The sequence below is a fragment of the Pipistrellus hanaki genome (genome assembly GCF_964339955.1).
Source record: "Pipistrellus hanaki genome assembly, chromosome: 13".
Taxonomy (NCBI): Eukaryota; Metazoa; Chordata; class Mammalia; order Chiroptera; family Vespertilionidae; genus Pipistrellus; species Pipistrellus hanaki.
In genome coordinates this window covers 30149993-30164380 of record NC_140515.1, presented here as the reverse complement: position 1 = coordinate 30164380, position 14388 = coordinate 30149993, and the positions used below count along the sequence as shown (strand labels likewise).

General features: G+C 58.0%; 1 protein-coding gene across 3 annotated transcripts in view; it reads left to right on the top strand.

Moving 5' to 3' along the window:
• The window catches only part of SLC6A6 (solute carrier family 6 member 6), an 82157-nt gene that overhangs the window by 27595 nt on the left and 40174 nt on the right, over positions 1 to 14388 (top strand). For 2 of the 3 annotated variants that reach the window (XM_084902570.1, XM_084902571.1), the window contains one exon: positions 12673 to 12915. In XM_084902570.1, the coding sequence (XP_084758696.1) occupies positions 12673 to 12915 (243 nt within the window). Of the gene's footprint in view, positions 1 to 3172; positions 3631 to 12672; positions 12916 to 14388 lie in introns of those variants that run through there. The other variant, XM_084902572.1, reaches the window with a different exon arrangement.

Genomic DNA, 14388 nt, shown 5'->3' with positions numbered 1-14388 from the left:
GCACCCCCATTGCCCTCAGTCAGCAATATACCGGGAGTGGGGGGAGGAACCCCAGGGTTTCCCAATCCTCACCACTGAGGAAGGGGAGAGGAAGTTGGAACAGAAGGGAAAGGGGGACGGGGCGGAGACTGGGGTGAGTGTGAGGGTGACGGCCACGTTGCAGAGATGGCTGACCGGCAGGGGAGCCCTGGTCCCAGCCCTGTGAGATGGCCTGGGAAGTAAGTGCCCAATGGGCCTGGTGGTGCCCGGCAGAGCCTTGGCGATGAGTCCAGGCCATCACTGCTCTGGGGAGAGTGTATGAATCTGGCCATCAGCTTGACATCGGACACTTTATCCAGGTGCTGTTCTAAGCGGTCTACACAGACTAGCTCATTTAACTCCCATGACCCTCAGAGGTATTACTATTCCCGTTCTGTATTTGAGGAAACTGAGGCACAGATTTATTTAAGCAGTACATTTACTTCTGCGAGAGAAGGCTGTGTGTGTGTGTGTGTGTGTGTGTGTGTGCACGGGCTGGATCTCCTGGTCGCCTGGCGTAAAGCACAGCCCTCGGGGCAGGCCTGGCCTTGGTCAGGCAGTGGTCACTGGCAGAGCTGGGCCTCCCTGGGGCCTCCTGGGGCCTTGCCAGTGGTTTCCTGTGCTTGGGTAGCCGGCATTTTAGGAACAGGTGTTTCTCCTTTTGGGAAGACGCTACCTGCTGCCTCTACTTTAGGGAAAAGGAACCCCCCTCTGTAGGGGTGACAGCCGGGGAGCGGGGGGCCCAAGTCCCAGGTGATGTAACCCGTGCCTCGTTCCTGTCTTTGGAGATGCTGCCTGAGCCAGCGAGACCCCGGGCCTCGCCAGACTGAGGGGCCAGGCCCAGCCTCCTTCACTCCCCCTGGGTTGGGGGTCTGTGATGCATGGATCCCACATTCTCCACTCGGCTCTCTGCCCCGGAGCCCCAGGTGGTCCACCTGACAGCCCTCACCTGTATTTCTAAGCTCCTTTTCCCTTGACCAAGCAGTGTTGGCCTTGTCCTGGGTCCATATTCTGGCTCTGCCCCTCACTGGGTCACCTTGGGCCAGGTCCTCTCACCTCTCTGAGCCTCAGTTCCCTTGTTGGTAAGCTGGGCACTGAAGCACCCACCCAAGGGAACTGTACGGAGCTGTGGCAATAGGAGAACCACGGAGCAAATGGTTCCTGGGGAAGGCCCCGGACCTGCTGGGGCTGGGGAAGTGAAACTGAGCTGGGCCCAGCCCCCCGCTGCTCAGAGCCTGGCGGGGGAGACTGTCCACGTGTAACACGTGCGCACGCACACACGTGCGCGTTATCCATCACCAAGTCCTTTGTATAGGTTGCTTTTGTTTTATGTTTTACCAAGTGTCGCCCAGTTCATCAGCATCCCCGTTCCCAACCTCACCTGGGAAGTCTGCGGGTTGGTTTTCCAGCCTTTCAGTAAGATTCAGATTTCGTAGGTTTGGGGTGGGCTGGGCACCTGTCATTTTGGCCAGAGTCCCAGGCGAGGCCAGTGTTCGGGCACAGGTGATAATTTTGTTCATTCACTTGCTTTGCCCTAGAGCCCAGGAGCTTCAGCAAGGGACGGTTTTACAGATGAAGAAGCGGAGGTCTCCCCAGGAGAACTCTCAATTTGTCATACAGTTCTCGGCGAGAGCCCAGCAGTGGCCATAGGGCAAAGGAGAACCAATGGCACATGAAAACCTGAGGGGGATGGCCCTGTCTGGGCTGCCTCCCCGTCCCCCCGGGGGGGGGGGCGGTCTGTACATGTGGGAAAACCACAGCAGAGGAATGTCTGTCCTCCCTCGAGCTCACCCCGACGCTGGTGTGGGCTGTAATGTGAGTTTTATGCCGTTCGGAAGGTGCTGGAACCCATCCCACTCGCTAGCAGAGAGCACCTGGGGCCCATCCTCTCCCGGTGGACCTCCCTGCTGTGTCCTCGGCGGCCGCCATTGCTATAGTCCCGGTCAGGGAGCCCTCACAAGCTAAAAGGTAGAAGGTATTTACTCTCATATTGAGTGTCCCCGGAGTCCTGAGCCCCGAGTGTTCTGTTTGACCAGTATTCACAGAGCCAGGCTCTGGGCAGCAGAAGAGCAGACAGATGGTGACATGATGGGCCGGTGAGTGTGGCCTGGCCCACGGAGCCCGCGGCGCGGCCTCTGCCCTGGGGTCTATCGCCGTGAGTTACTGGGGGAGCGGTGTGCCCGGCTCCGGGAACGGCATGAGCCCAGGTGTGGTTTAGTAGTCCCTGGGGTCTTGGGTGGGCTCCAGGTGGCAGAGGACCCTGGAAACTTGACTTCCCGATCAGTGACCCGTCGTCCACACTAAAGCGCCTTCGCTCTGACACGGGGGCTCCGGCGGCAGAGGTTGTGGGCCCTTCACCCTCCGTCCTGCTGACTCCCAGGCTGCCTCCTTCTGCAGGCACCACACTGCCCTGGAGCTAAACGTCTAGGTTAAACGGGTGAGGTAGGAAGTCAGACAAGTTCCTCCTCCCCGAGGAGAGACCTGCTTAAAAGAGGAACCACAAGAAGGAGAAGGGGAGCTTGTTTACCAACACGTCTGAGCCGGGAGTTTGCACAGGCCATGGCCACGGAGGAGATGTCACGCCCCCCTGACAGCGGGTCACGCTGAGCCCGAGAGGTGACTTGCCCAAGGCCCTACGGCACAGGTGCCTGGCCGGTCTCCAGGGAGCCGAGTCCGCAGGGCGCTGTGCGGAGGTGGCTGGGAGCCGGGCAGGGAGCGGGCCCTGGGCCACAGGCGTGCCTCTCGCGGGCCCTGCCACCCGGGCCTGTCTCTCTCCGGTTTCCATCCAGCGAGGGAGGGGCTGCTCTTTGTTTGCTTTTCACAGCCAGTGAGAGGAGGGCGGTTTTCGGGTTCTTGCAGCTCAAAAGGGGAAGTTTGAGGAAATGAAAACCGAGCCTTTTCTTTTTTCTCTCTCTCGAGTCTCTTTTTGTGGCCTCCAGAAATAATCCTGGGTTCTGTTCTGCAAAGCCTGCTTCAGGATCATGGCTGACCCCCCCCACCCCCACCCTCACGCTCACCCCCACTTCCGGCAAAGCCAGGCTGAGGCCCGGGGTGGTGGGGAAGCTGGCGGGAGGAGAGTGGCAGGCCTGTGGCTGGTGAGTCAGCGCCCAGAGGCTGTTGCCTGCTGACTCACCGCCTGGTGCCTGAACACAGGCCCCCAGGCGCCCGGCAGACATCGTGGCGGCCCTTCTCGACCGCCTAATCCTCTCCTCTGGCTAAGCTTTGGCGATGATGGCGGCGGCGCCTGGCGTGTGCTGGAAACCTAAGTGGCGTTTGGGGCCTGAACCCCCATCAGACAGGATCCGAGAGGCCTGCCTGTTCCCGGACCCCTGCCTTCCCCGGGCGCAGGGCCGGCCGAGGGGCCCAGCCAGGCCGTGTCATGACACTTCCTCCTTGAAGCCTCTCTCATCCCCTCCTGACTCAGACGCGTGCTCCGGTCCTTATGAACTGGCAGGATAATTTCCGTAACTTTTCCAAGTCCCTCCCCTGTCTCCGGGCACGAGCACCCGAGGGCATGCAGGTGCCCCTGTGCTCCCTGCAGGGGCCGGCGGTGCAGGGAGTAGGTGCTCGGTTCGCGTGGGACAGCCGGGCGCTTCCTCCCGACCAGATCCGGTGAGTAAGGGCCTGCTCCGTGCAGGGAACGGGCTCGTCTGAGGTCCAGCGGCATCAACGGCTGACCCTGTCCTTTCCAAAGCCACGGGCCTCACCTGCGGAGGAGTGCGGGGGGTCTGGACGCCGAGCACAAGAACATGTTCTTCTCTGTGTCCCCGGCGGGGTGGCCCCCGGCCAAGGGGAAGGCGTGCCACCGCCCATCCTTGGCTGGTGCCTCTGGGCAGCCACCTTCAGCCCATCCCAAGGGCGAACTCGGCTCCTGGACGGCTCTGGGGTACCCGGGACTATCCAGTCCCCAGGAGCAGCTGCTCACATGGAGAAGCCCGTAGGAGCTCTCAGACCCCCTTCCTCTCACTCTGGTTGGCCAGGTGGTCGGGCACAGGTGGGAGCTTTTCGCTGAATGTGCTGAGCCTTTCGTGAGGCAGGGCAAGGCTCTCAGGGGCTGTCCACCCTTCGTACAAACCTAGGTCCTAACCCTGGCCTCCAGGCCCTGTCCCCTCTCCAGGACACCCGTGCCCCGTCCCCTCTTTTCTCTCTTCCCACACCGGCCTTCTCTGTTCCCTTACGAAGCCCAATGTGGCCCTCTCTGCTGCTCCCTGCACTGAGGACACCGTCCCCCCTGATGTTTGCAGATCCCAGCTTCCGTATGGCTAAAAGCACAGACCCTGGAGCCGGTCTCGCCTGGGTGCAAATGGATCCCAGTGTGTGGCTTGTGGGCAGGTGGCTCGCCTCTCTGGGCCTCCTCCTTCCGTCCGGGCTTCTAAGAGGAATACATGAGCTGGCGCCTGAACGGGCTAAGCAGTGGGGCCTGCCCAGAGCCAGTCCTCGGGGAGCGGCTGCCGTTATGAAATGTCACCCCCTCACAGGGGCCTCTCTGACACACCCTGCCCCCCCCCCCCCCTTACCCTCCTTACCCCATCACCTACACCTCATCCCGCTTGGTTGTCGTCTACGTGCGGGCCCGGGCGTAAGGCATGTTTGTGTTAGTGTCCATCCCTCCTCCTGGAATGTCAGCTCCTCAGGGCTGGTGTCCACGCCCCCAGCTCCTGGAGCCGTGCCTGGCACCTAGGGTAAGCGGTCAGAAAACGTTTATTTATCCAGCATGCAGGGCTTGCCGAAGCCCCCTCGCTCTGTTCCCCCACCCCCCGCCCCTGGATATCCGAGGTGAAAAGGGGAAGTACCTGCCCGGGGTGACCCAGCGGAACCGAAATAGGCCCAGCTCTCTGACTCCGAGCCCCCTTTCCTGTCCCGAGCCCACGACTCGCTTGGCTGGTGCCTGGGCCAGCTCTGTTTTGGGCGTGATTGTGCCCACCTCACCTTCACCTGGGGTAGCGGGGAGGTGCCCAACCACACTGCTCCGGCCCCTCTACCCTTCTCTAGGCCCGGCCCTGGGGGGGAGGGGGAACCTTCTCAGGTCACCCCTCCTCTCCCCCTCCCCACCCCCCCTTGCAGTTTGCACGTCCTCCTCTTTGTTTCTTCTCTGCGGTCTGCCTGTGGTCTCTGGGCTTTGGGTCAAGGCCGCCCTCTGCAAGGAGATAAGAAAGATGTTTGGAAACCCCGTCCTGAGACCTTCTACCTGCAGACGTTTTTGTGTGGGGATGAGGTCACGGTGGCTGTACACCAGGCCCACGGCCTGCCCTGCTCCCTGCCGGTGTTGTCCCAGAGTCCAGTTCTTTGCAAAATTTGTGTCCGTCTGCCCACATTTTCCTTTGCAAACCTCAGACCCAGAAGTGTCACCTGCTCTGGTGGGTCCCTGTGTAGAGCTCGCCCTTGCGCCAAGGATGGTGTGGAGTCAGAATTCGGGTGCAAATCCTGTCCCACCGCCTGGTGGCTGGTGGCCTGGCCGGACCCTCCCCTTCTCGGAGCCTCCACTTCCTGGTCTGGGAAAGCGGAGGCTTCGCGTGGCCTGGGGGGATGCACATGCTTCTGAACGCTGAAGGCTGAGCCTGAGCCACGTGATCTGTAGAGGTGCTCTCAGCGGAGGTCGGGGAGGGGGTCTCTGAGGGTGACCTGGGCTTTTGTGGGGTGGGAGGCTGCAGCTGGATTAGGGGAGGGAGGACCTTGCCCACAGACACTGTCCCCAGGGATGTCATGCTGAAAACAGTCCCCCAAACAATTCACTTTCACTAGGACCAGAGTATTGTCGCTCATTGTTTCGGCTTTGTTCCGGGCGAAACAATGCCAGGCTTCCTGGATGACCTCACTGGGGTGCGCCCTGGGCCTGTGAGGCTGGGCTGGTCCGATTGTCCTTTGCTGTGGCCGCCTTGGGTGACCTGGGGCAGTGACAGGACCGAAGGGGGCAAACGGTGTTTGTGTTTGGCCCACACGGTGTCTTAGGAACTGGGGGAGGGTGTAGGCCCATACACCTCAGATTTCTGCCTCTCTTGAGAAAGTGGAGGAGCTGGCCTCCCTGGGGGTGTGGGGGGCCCCAATCCCAGTAGCTGGGCTGAGAAGAGCCACCTGTGGCTGGTTCCCTTTTGCTGCAATCCCTACTCTTCCCTGTGGCCTCCCCACCGGACTCCTGTCCTTTGCCTGCCAGGCCCCTGGAGGTCTCTGAGCTTAGAGGCCTTGAGCTTGTCACACCTGAGTTAGCCTGAGTTAAGAATAAATAATACAAGGTAGAGGGATACAGATCACGTGGCTCGATCAAATGATTAGATTGTTTAAAGATGTACCTTTATAACAAAACACACACACTTTAATTTCTACTTTTCAAAAACAGCTGTCCTCGGTAGAAGGTGAAATTGTGCTCTTAGCCCAACTCACTGTTTGGAGGGAGGGTGCTTAATTGTTCAATGTTTTCTTGGCCGGGATGGTATGTGGTAGATGGTATTACTCATTGACCCCAGCCCTCCTGTCCATTGCCTGGAGTCTGTGGAGCCAGGGCTCATAGGAGCCCTTTGGAATCCAGCAGAGACATTCAGGAGACCCTGTTCACTAGAGGAAGCATCGGGCCACTGCACTGTCCGTTCTGCCTTAGTCCGTGGGTTTCATCAGCCCTCCCGGCTGCTCATCCCTGTGGCCCTGGGCTCTGACTGCTCCCCAAGTGCCCAGACCCTGCCCCGTCTCTGCCATGTGTCGGCTCATTTCCATGTTTGCCCTTGCCTACTCCCCTAACTTGTCAGCCCAGTCCAGTGGCTTGACGTTGGCTTAAAGGCGCAGGGCCTGATTTCACTTTGTGATTTTGCTAAAGCCAACGGGTTGCATGGACCCTGGAAGCCAAAATAGACCTGGGAGCCATTTGAGCTCCGGGGCCTTGTACTTGCTGTATGACCCTGGGCAAGTGACTTCACCTCTCTGTGCCTCGTCTTTAAAACAGAGGGGAACGGCCCCATTGAGGGGCTAAGAAAATGCTTGCAAAGCCTCGGCTCGGTGCTGAGTAAATGTGTGCAGTCAGTGGCCAATAAACGCAGCCTCTCTCTGTCCCTTTTTTTTTTTTTTTTTTTAAGCACTCGGGATACCATGCCTGCCACATGGTAAAATCAAGTCCCAATGTGGTCAGCTGTTTTCTTCAATAATAGCTAATATTTATCCATCACTTAGTATGTACCAGTACCTATGCTGAAAATTTTATAGGCACCATCCTATTTAATCCCTGAGAGGTGAGTTTTATTTTCATCCTCATTTTTTTTTTTTTTAAATCAGGGAGGAAACTGAGGCACAGAGAAGGTTGTCACTTGCCCCGGGGCACACAGCATAGTCATGACCTTGGTGAGCCCAGAACACCGGCTCTGGAGTGGATAGGGAGACGGAAAAGGAGGGCAGAGAAGGGGACAGATAAGCAGCCCAACAGGCAGGGGGCCACTCGGGCCTTGGGTTTCCCCGCTTATAAAGTGGGTCTGTCGTCCAGGTCTCCTCCTTCCCCAGTCCTGGTGCTGGGAGCTGCTTGCCTAACCCCCAGGGGTTTGCTGAGAAATAGCAACTGTCCAGTCGGTCTTAGAGGCCAGCCGCGTGGTAGGTCCTTTTGGAGTGTGTGTGAGTGTGGGGGGGGGTGTGTGTAAGGAGGGGTGTAAGGAATGGAGGGAGCCTCCACTTCCTGCTCCCCTCATAGGAGGAGGGTAGACAGGGAAGGGAGCAATCCAAAGAAGAAAGAGAAAAAACCCATGGCAGAAGCTCCTGAGTGGTTAAGTCAGTGACAGTGAGAGATTTTTTTAAAATTAATTTCTTTATTGATTAAGGTATCACATATTTGTCCTCAACCCCCCATTCCAATCTCCCATCCCCCATCCCCACTCATGTCCCCACCCCCCTATTGTCCTTGACCACTGGTTAGGCTCATGTGTGTACACATAAGTCCTTTGGTTGATCTCTCTCTTTTATCCCCGCCCTCCCTTTGAGGTCTAACAGTCTGACCCATGGCTCCTTATCTCTGGGTCTGTTCTTGTTCATCAGTCTGTGTTGAGAGATTTAAGTCATTGTTCTGGGGAGCTATTCACTGGAGAGTCGGGTTCTGCAGGGGGACTTTTCTCAATTCATGGATTCGGGGAGCAGATGAGACGGCCACAGCAGCATCTGCGACTCAATTCAAGGCCCAGCTGGCTGGCCCGTGGGCACCTGGGGCCGGAGGGGGTGGGAGGGCACTGGAGCAGGCAGGACGCCCAGTCCCCAGCCCTGCTCTGCCCTCCCTCTGGACCTCTGCCTCAGTGTCCCCATCTGCAAACAGTGCAGAGGCCTCCTCCTCGCTGAGCTTTGCTCCAGACCCAGGTGGGAAATTCTGGCTCAAACCCCCTTCCCTGCTTGAGCCACAGCTTCTCCCCCATCTAGGAGATCGAAAGCCCCTCTTCACTAAGGGTCTTTGAAGACAGCATAGAAAGCTGTTTTCCGTCAGCTCAGCCCAGAATAAGTCCTTGGCGTTTTCCATCGGGAGGGAGCAAAAGAACCTCTTCTAAATCCAGCCTCGCCACCGCCAGGTTGAATCTGTCCCAAGTACGTGCCGGAGCCGGCCAGGTGATCCTCATATCAGCCTGAGGGCACAGCCAGTTCTGGCTTCGGCCCCTGGAACGGAGACAGGCGCTCTTGGGCCGGGCAAGGAGGGCGCCTTCTTCCTCCCGGAGCCACCGTATCAGAGCCCGCTCTAATCGCCGATGGCTGTTGTAATAATCAAAGAGGAAGCTCTTGAAATGGGGAATTATGTATCACCTTAGCTACAGAATAGCCGCGGGCCCGGCGCCAAGGAAAACAGCTCTCGGCACCGGCCGGCACGGCCGCGCCTGCCGGGACGCCTGTCGGGGGAGCCGCTCCTGTGCGCTGGGTCCCGGGTGGGCCGGAGGGCGACGGAGAGCGAGGGGGCCTCGCCGAGTGTCCGCTGAGATCGGGCTGGGCCGGCCGGGGGCCAGCAGGAGCAGAGCCAGGAATCTGGGCACGTCACGGTCACTGTCACAAGCAGTTTTGTGACCTTGGGAGTGTCGCTTGGCCCCCTCGGAGCGTTGCTGATTTCACCCTGAGGAGGGCTGACCCCAAGGTCAGGCGGGACCTGATAATAATTATAGCAGTCCTAACAACAGTAATCCTAGCAGCTACTATTTAAGGATAGTGCTTGCCACATGCCACGGGCCGCTGTAAGCACTTTCCGTGCACCTCTCTTGTCCAGTCCTCGGGACACCCCTGGGAGGTGAGTAGCTGTCCCCACTTTGCAGATGGGGACACTGAGGACCGGGGAGGTTGAACACGTGCCTGAGGTCACCCAGACAAGAAGCGGCTGCCAGCTTCCAGGCCAGAGCTCACGCTTCGATGCCTGCGGGGGCCAGGCTGTATCACCAGAGGGCCCGGAGCATCCGCGCAAGGGGTCAGCCTGAGGGGGACGAACTAAAGATGTTCTGTGGGGCCAGTGTCTGCATTGCAAGCCCCGGGAGGCCTTGGGGGGAGGAGCTGGTGTTTCCTTCGGGGAGTGGTGGAGGGCTGGGTGGGAGGGCACGGTGATCTGAGTGAACTTCACAAGTTGCCTTGAGCTGCCGCGTGGAGAATAGACTGGGGGGTGGGTGGGTGGGAGGGCAGATTATCAGCAGGCAGGCCTGTGAGGAGGCTGACTTCCATGCCCTACAAGGACTCTTGGGGTCTGGAGCATGGTGGTTGCCATGGTGATGGAGAGACGTAGGTGGATGCCAAGAATGTATGAGAGGCAGAATCTGCCATCTTGCTGCTGCGTGGCATTCTATAGGCGCCAGGCTGGTCAGGCGCCCCAGAGGGGCTTGGAATGAGCCCCGTGAAGGGAGTTTGGCTGTCTGCACCTGGGTGTGTCCTGCTGCAATGAGTGAGGTCATGGAGGATGGCATGGAGGGAGCCAGAGGCAGGGCTGCAGGCCGTGTGTTCTCGAAGGGCGGGTGATGGCAGCAGCCACAGGTGGGACAGGCGATGGTGAAGGAGGAATGAGCATCGGAGGAGCCGCCACCACCCCGGGCACCTTTCAGGCCTCAGCTCTGCCCCATTCGGGCCCTACCCCCATCCAGGCTCACCCAGGGGGTCGGAAAGATGCAGTCCTGAGTGTGGAGAGGGGCCTGGTGGCCTCGCCTTGTAGGAAACCAGAGCCTGGAGCAGAGGGGATCTCAGGGAATGTGTTGCTACCCCATGTTTCTAGAGGGTTCTCTGAGTGCCAGGGTGGCAAGTGGGTCTGGACCCCGAGGACAGAGCCGGGACCCTCAGGGTAGCCATGGGAAGCCGACCCCCGCTCCCAGTAGGAAAGAGCTTTGTCAGTCTCAGAGGCCTCTGTGAGCAGAAGCTGGCCACTGCCCCCTCCATCTGGCTGACCTTGTGGAGTGCCTTCCAGCCCTGAGATCCAAGGAGAGCCCAAGAGGGCGGAACCAACCTTTCTTGGAGGCTCAGGGGTCATTCCTTGAAAAACATCTTCACTAGGAGGGAGCTGGGTCCCACATCCTCCAATTATGCTCCCATCCAGCCAGCCCACAATGGGCCGCTCAGATAACCATCGGGGGTTGCACAAATTAACACTGGAACAATGCTGGCCGCCCGGGCTATTTTTACAGTAGCCATACGCCCGGCCGAACCCCCGCGTCGCCCCGAGGGAGCAGGGCAAAGAAAGGCCATGCGGATGCCGCCGCCAGTCTGTGCTGGGGAGACAGAGGAAGGGCTCAGCGAGCCGCCCGACGGCTCCAGGAAGCCTTTTCTCGGTCTGCTCACCACCAGATAGCAAAACAATTGGGGTCCCCCACCCTGAGCCAGGGAGAGGAAGGAGGTGTGAGGGAAATGGGGGGTTCTGTTATGCTTTTGTGCCTCTGCTCCTCAGAGCACGGCCCCTGTGGGCCCAGCTTCTGGTGCCAGGCCAGCACGTCCCGTCTCCACACCCAGGTCCTTGGGCAGCCCCCGCCTCCACCTCGCTCGGCCTCGGATGGCTTTCTGGGCCGAGCAGCATGGAGTGCAAGGCTCTGAGGCCCAGGGACTTGTCGAGACCAGTGCTTGGGAAGCGGCCGAGCTGGGGTTCACACTTAGCACCAGCTGCTTGCAGATCCCGCTCTGGGAACCATCTACCCAACGGTCCTTGCTTGACGACCTGCTGTGCATCAGGCTCTGGGCAGATGGGCCCTTGTCCCTGTGGAGACACAACTGTAGTCGAGGAGGAGGCAGTTAACAAGGAAGCAAGGATGTGGATCAAGACATTTTCAGGTAGTGCCACTCAGTTTGACAAGACAGACTGGGATGCCCACTGAAGATGTCCTGTGAGCTGGGTGAGCTGGCCCAGCTGTGCCCACGTGAGGGGCCGCCTCTGGTCCCGCCGATGGCGGCCAAAAGGAGTGTGAGCGAAACGTGGTCCGAGCTTCCAGGTTTTACACGAGAACCTAGAAATCTTGACTTTTCTCTGAAATCTGATATTTTCGGTGTTGGCCACCAGTTTGGATCACGAAGACAAGTTGTGGCCCAGGCTGCTTGGCTCTGAGCCGGTCGCCTTTGCCATTGTCCCTTTCCTTCTGCAGGTGGAGAAACGGGCTCAGGGAGGGGCGGGCAGGCCCGCGAGCGCTGGTCCTCCAGTGCATGTCCTCTGAGGCGCTCTGGCACAGAGGGGTAAACCTTTGAAGGTACCCTCTCCCTGCAGGCTGGGACTCATGATCCTCTTGTCCTCAAGGCTGAGCTACCAGGCAGAGTGAGAACTCCAGAGGAGGAGGCCCAGAAAGAAGAGGCTCCACCCTGGCTGGGGGCAGATGTCCTCTAGAACGGGGTCCAGGCAGCGGTGGGCTGAGAGTGACCACAGACAGCTCCTGGAGGCTTAGGGATTTGACCTCCTTGGGGCCTGCCATTGCCAAATCCATCAGGAGTCCGAGGACAGGGGACCTGGATGACACAGGGGTTGGAGCAAGCCAGAGAAGGGATGGAGAATGGTGAACAAAGGAGATTAACTGGCTTTCTTACATAATCCTCACCTGGGCCAATCCCTGCTTTTTTTAATGCTGCAGGGATGTGGCTGGTTCATTGCAAATTATCTTTCCTACACAACCATTTCCCATACTCGGATGGAAACCCCGTTTTCAAATACCGTTTCCATTCCAGGCTGAAACCCCGTTCCTCGTTCATTCGGTGTTTGTTCCTTAACAGTGAGGCACAGGCCCCCCGAGCGCCAGGCACTGTGCTGGCTCGCGAGTGAAAAGGGAGCTGTCGTTTTTCTACGCAAATCCGAAATTTAGAAATAGCATCCATTTCCAGAAAACCCAGGCAGGTGTTATTCGGCGGTGCCTTCGAAGTGCCTGGGTGTGTGATAGTTGGTGGAGGTGATGTCATGCCAGGGATGGCTTCGTGCTTATCTGCCCGCCGGTATGGCATTCAAGGACGGCCAGCCATGGGTCCCCAGAGCTTCTCTCAGCAGTCGCTTGAGGGAAGGCATCTGCCAGTGTCTGAATCACTAGGTCCCTGCTTGCCTCGAGGGGGTCTGACTCGCTCGGGACATGGTCAGACCAGAGGGCAGACGAGGGGCTGGCAGGCCCCCTGCCACAGGTCCGGGCAGGGCAGAGCCGGGCCGTGGGTGAGAAGGGCGGGATGGTGTCGAAGGCACACAGGCTGTTTGCCAACCGCCCTCCGGGCTCTGTTTGGTCCCCGCAGAGAGCGAGGAGGAGATGGCCACCAAGGAGAAGCTGCAGTGTCTGAAGGACTTCCACAAGGACATCCTGAAGCCGTCCCCAGGCAAGAGCCCCGGCACGCGGCCGGAGGACGAGGCTGAGGGGAAGCCCCCGCAGCGGGAGAAGTGGTCCAGCAAGATCGACTTTGTGCTCTCCGTGGCTGGCGGCTTCGTCGGTTTGGGCAACGTCTGGCGTTTTCCGTACCTCTGCTACAAAAACGGTGGAGGTGAGTCCGGGCCGGGCAGGGAGGAGGGGGCGGCCTCCGGGGGCCTCCCGCAGTCCGCCTGCTGCACCCTCGCCCCGTCCCGCCCCACCCCGGACGGAGGCAGGGAGTCAGCCAGTGTTCTGTCAGGTTCTCCCTGCGTTACCTGGAGGAGATCCCTTGCCGGCGGCGACCCTTCGGTTTGCCGTCTCTGAGGAGGAGTGATGAGGCCGAGCCCCTTTTCCCCAAACCCCCAGGCTCCCTTCAGAGACGTCCTCTTATCTCCTTGCCTCCCAGCTCCTCCTTACGCTATATCTCCTCTAATATTTACTTTGGCTTTTCTACCTTAAACCAAACATAGTTCAAAAGCAAGCTTTGTTTCCCCCATACATGGAAAAGCAGTATCATTTGCCATCATGGAAAGGTATCCAGGAAGAAGAAGAAGAAAAAAGAAAAATACAGTGAAGATATTTTTTCTTTTCTTTTTTAATTAAAAAGGTGTTTTTCCCCCAGTTTTGTTGAGATATAATTAATGCATAACCTTGTATTAGTTTCAGTTGTAAACATAATGATTTGATGTGTGTATATATATCGCTAAATGATCACCACCGTACGTTTAGTTAGCGTATATCACCTCAGTTATACATTTTTTTTTTTCTTGTCATGGGAACGTTGGAAATTCCTCTCTTAGCAACTTTCAAGTGTAGCCCAATATTATTAACTGTAGTCACCCCCTGAACTTACTTATCTTATACTGGATACTTGTACCTTTTCACCACCCTTATTCATGGGAGATACTTTTTAAATGTAAAGTCTCTGGTTGGTTCCAGTTTTTTGTTTGTTTTTTATAATTCTCACTTGAGGATATTTTTTTCCACTGAGTGGAAGAGAGGGGAAGAGACAGAGAGAGAAACATCGATGTGAGAGAGGCACATCAATTAGTTGCCTCTGGCATGTGCCCCGACCAGGGCCGGGGATCGAGCCTGCGATCTCGGTACGTGCCCTTGACCAGAAACGAACCCGTGACCTTTCAGTCTGTGAGCTGATGTTCTAACCACAGAAAACTGGCTAGGGATGGTTTGGGGTTTTTTTTTTTTTTTTTTTACCTGAAGGCTCTGAGCTGGAGTCCTCTCCTGACGGAGGTGCCCAGGTCGGCAGCAGGTGCTGACTTACTGGGGACTTTCTGACTGCAGAAAGGGGCCTGTTGAGAACTGGGTAGGGAGAACTGCCCGTAATTGAGGGCTTCCCAGCCAGCAGAGATAGGCATGCTGCATACAGCCCGCGTTAGGAGAACTGCCTTCTGGGAAATTCTGCCTTAGAGTCTGGTTTCTTAACCTTTTTGTAGGTCTCAGGCGCCTTTGGGACTCTGATGAGTGTCCTAGACGCTCCCCAGAGCAAAGCGCATACACATAGACCCAAGTTGCCCACAGTTTCAAAGGGTTTATGGACCCGCTGAAGCCATTAGTGGACACCAGGTAGGAACCCTCGCCCTGACTC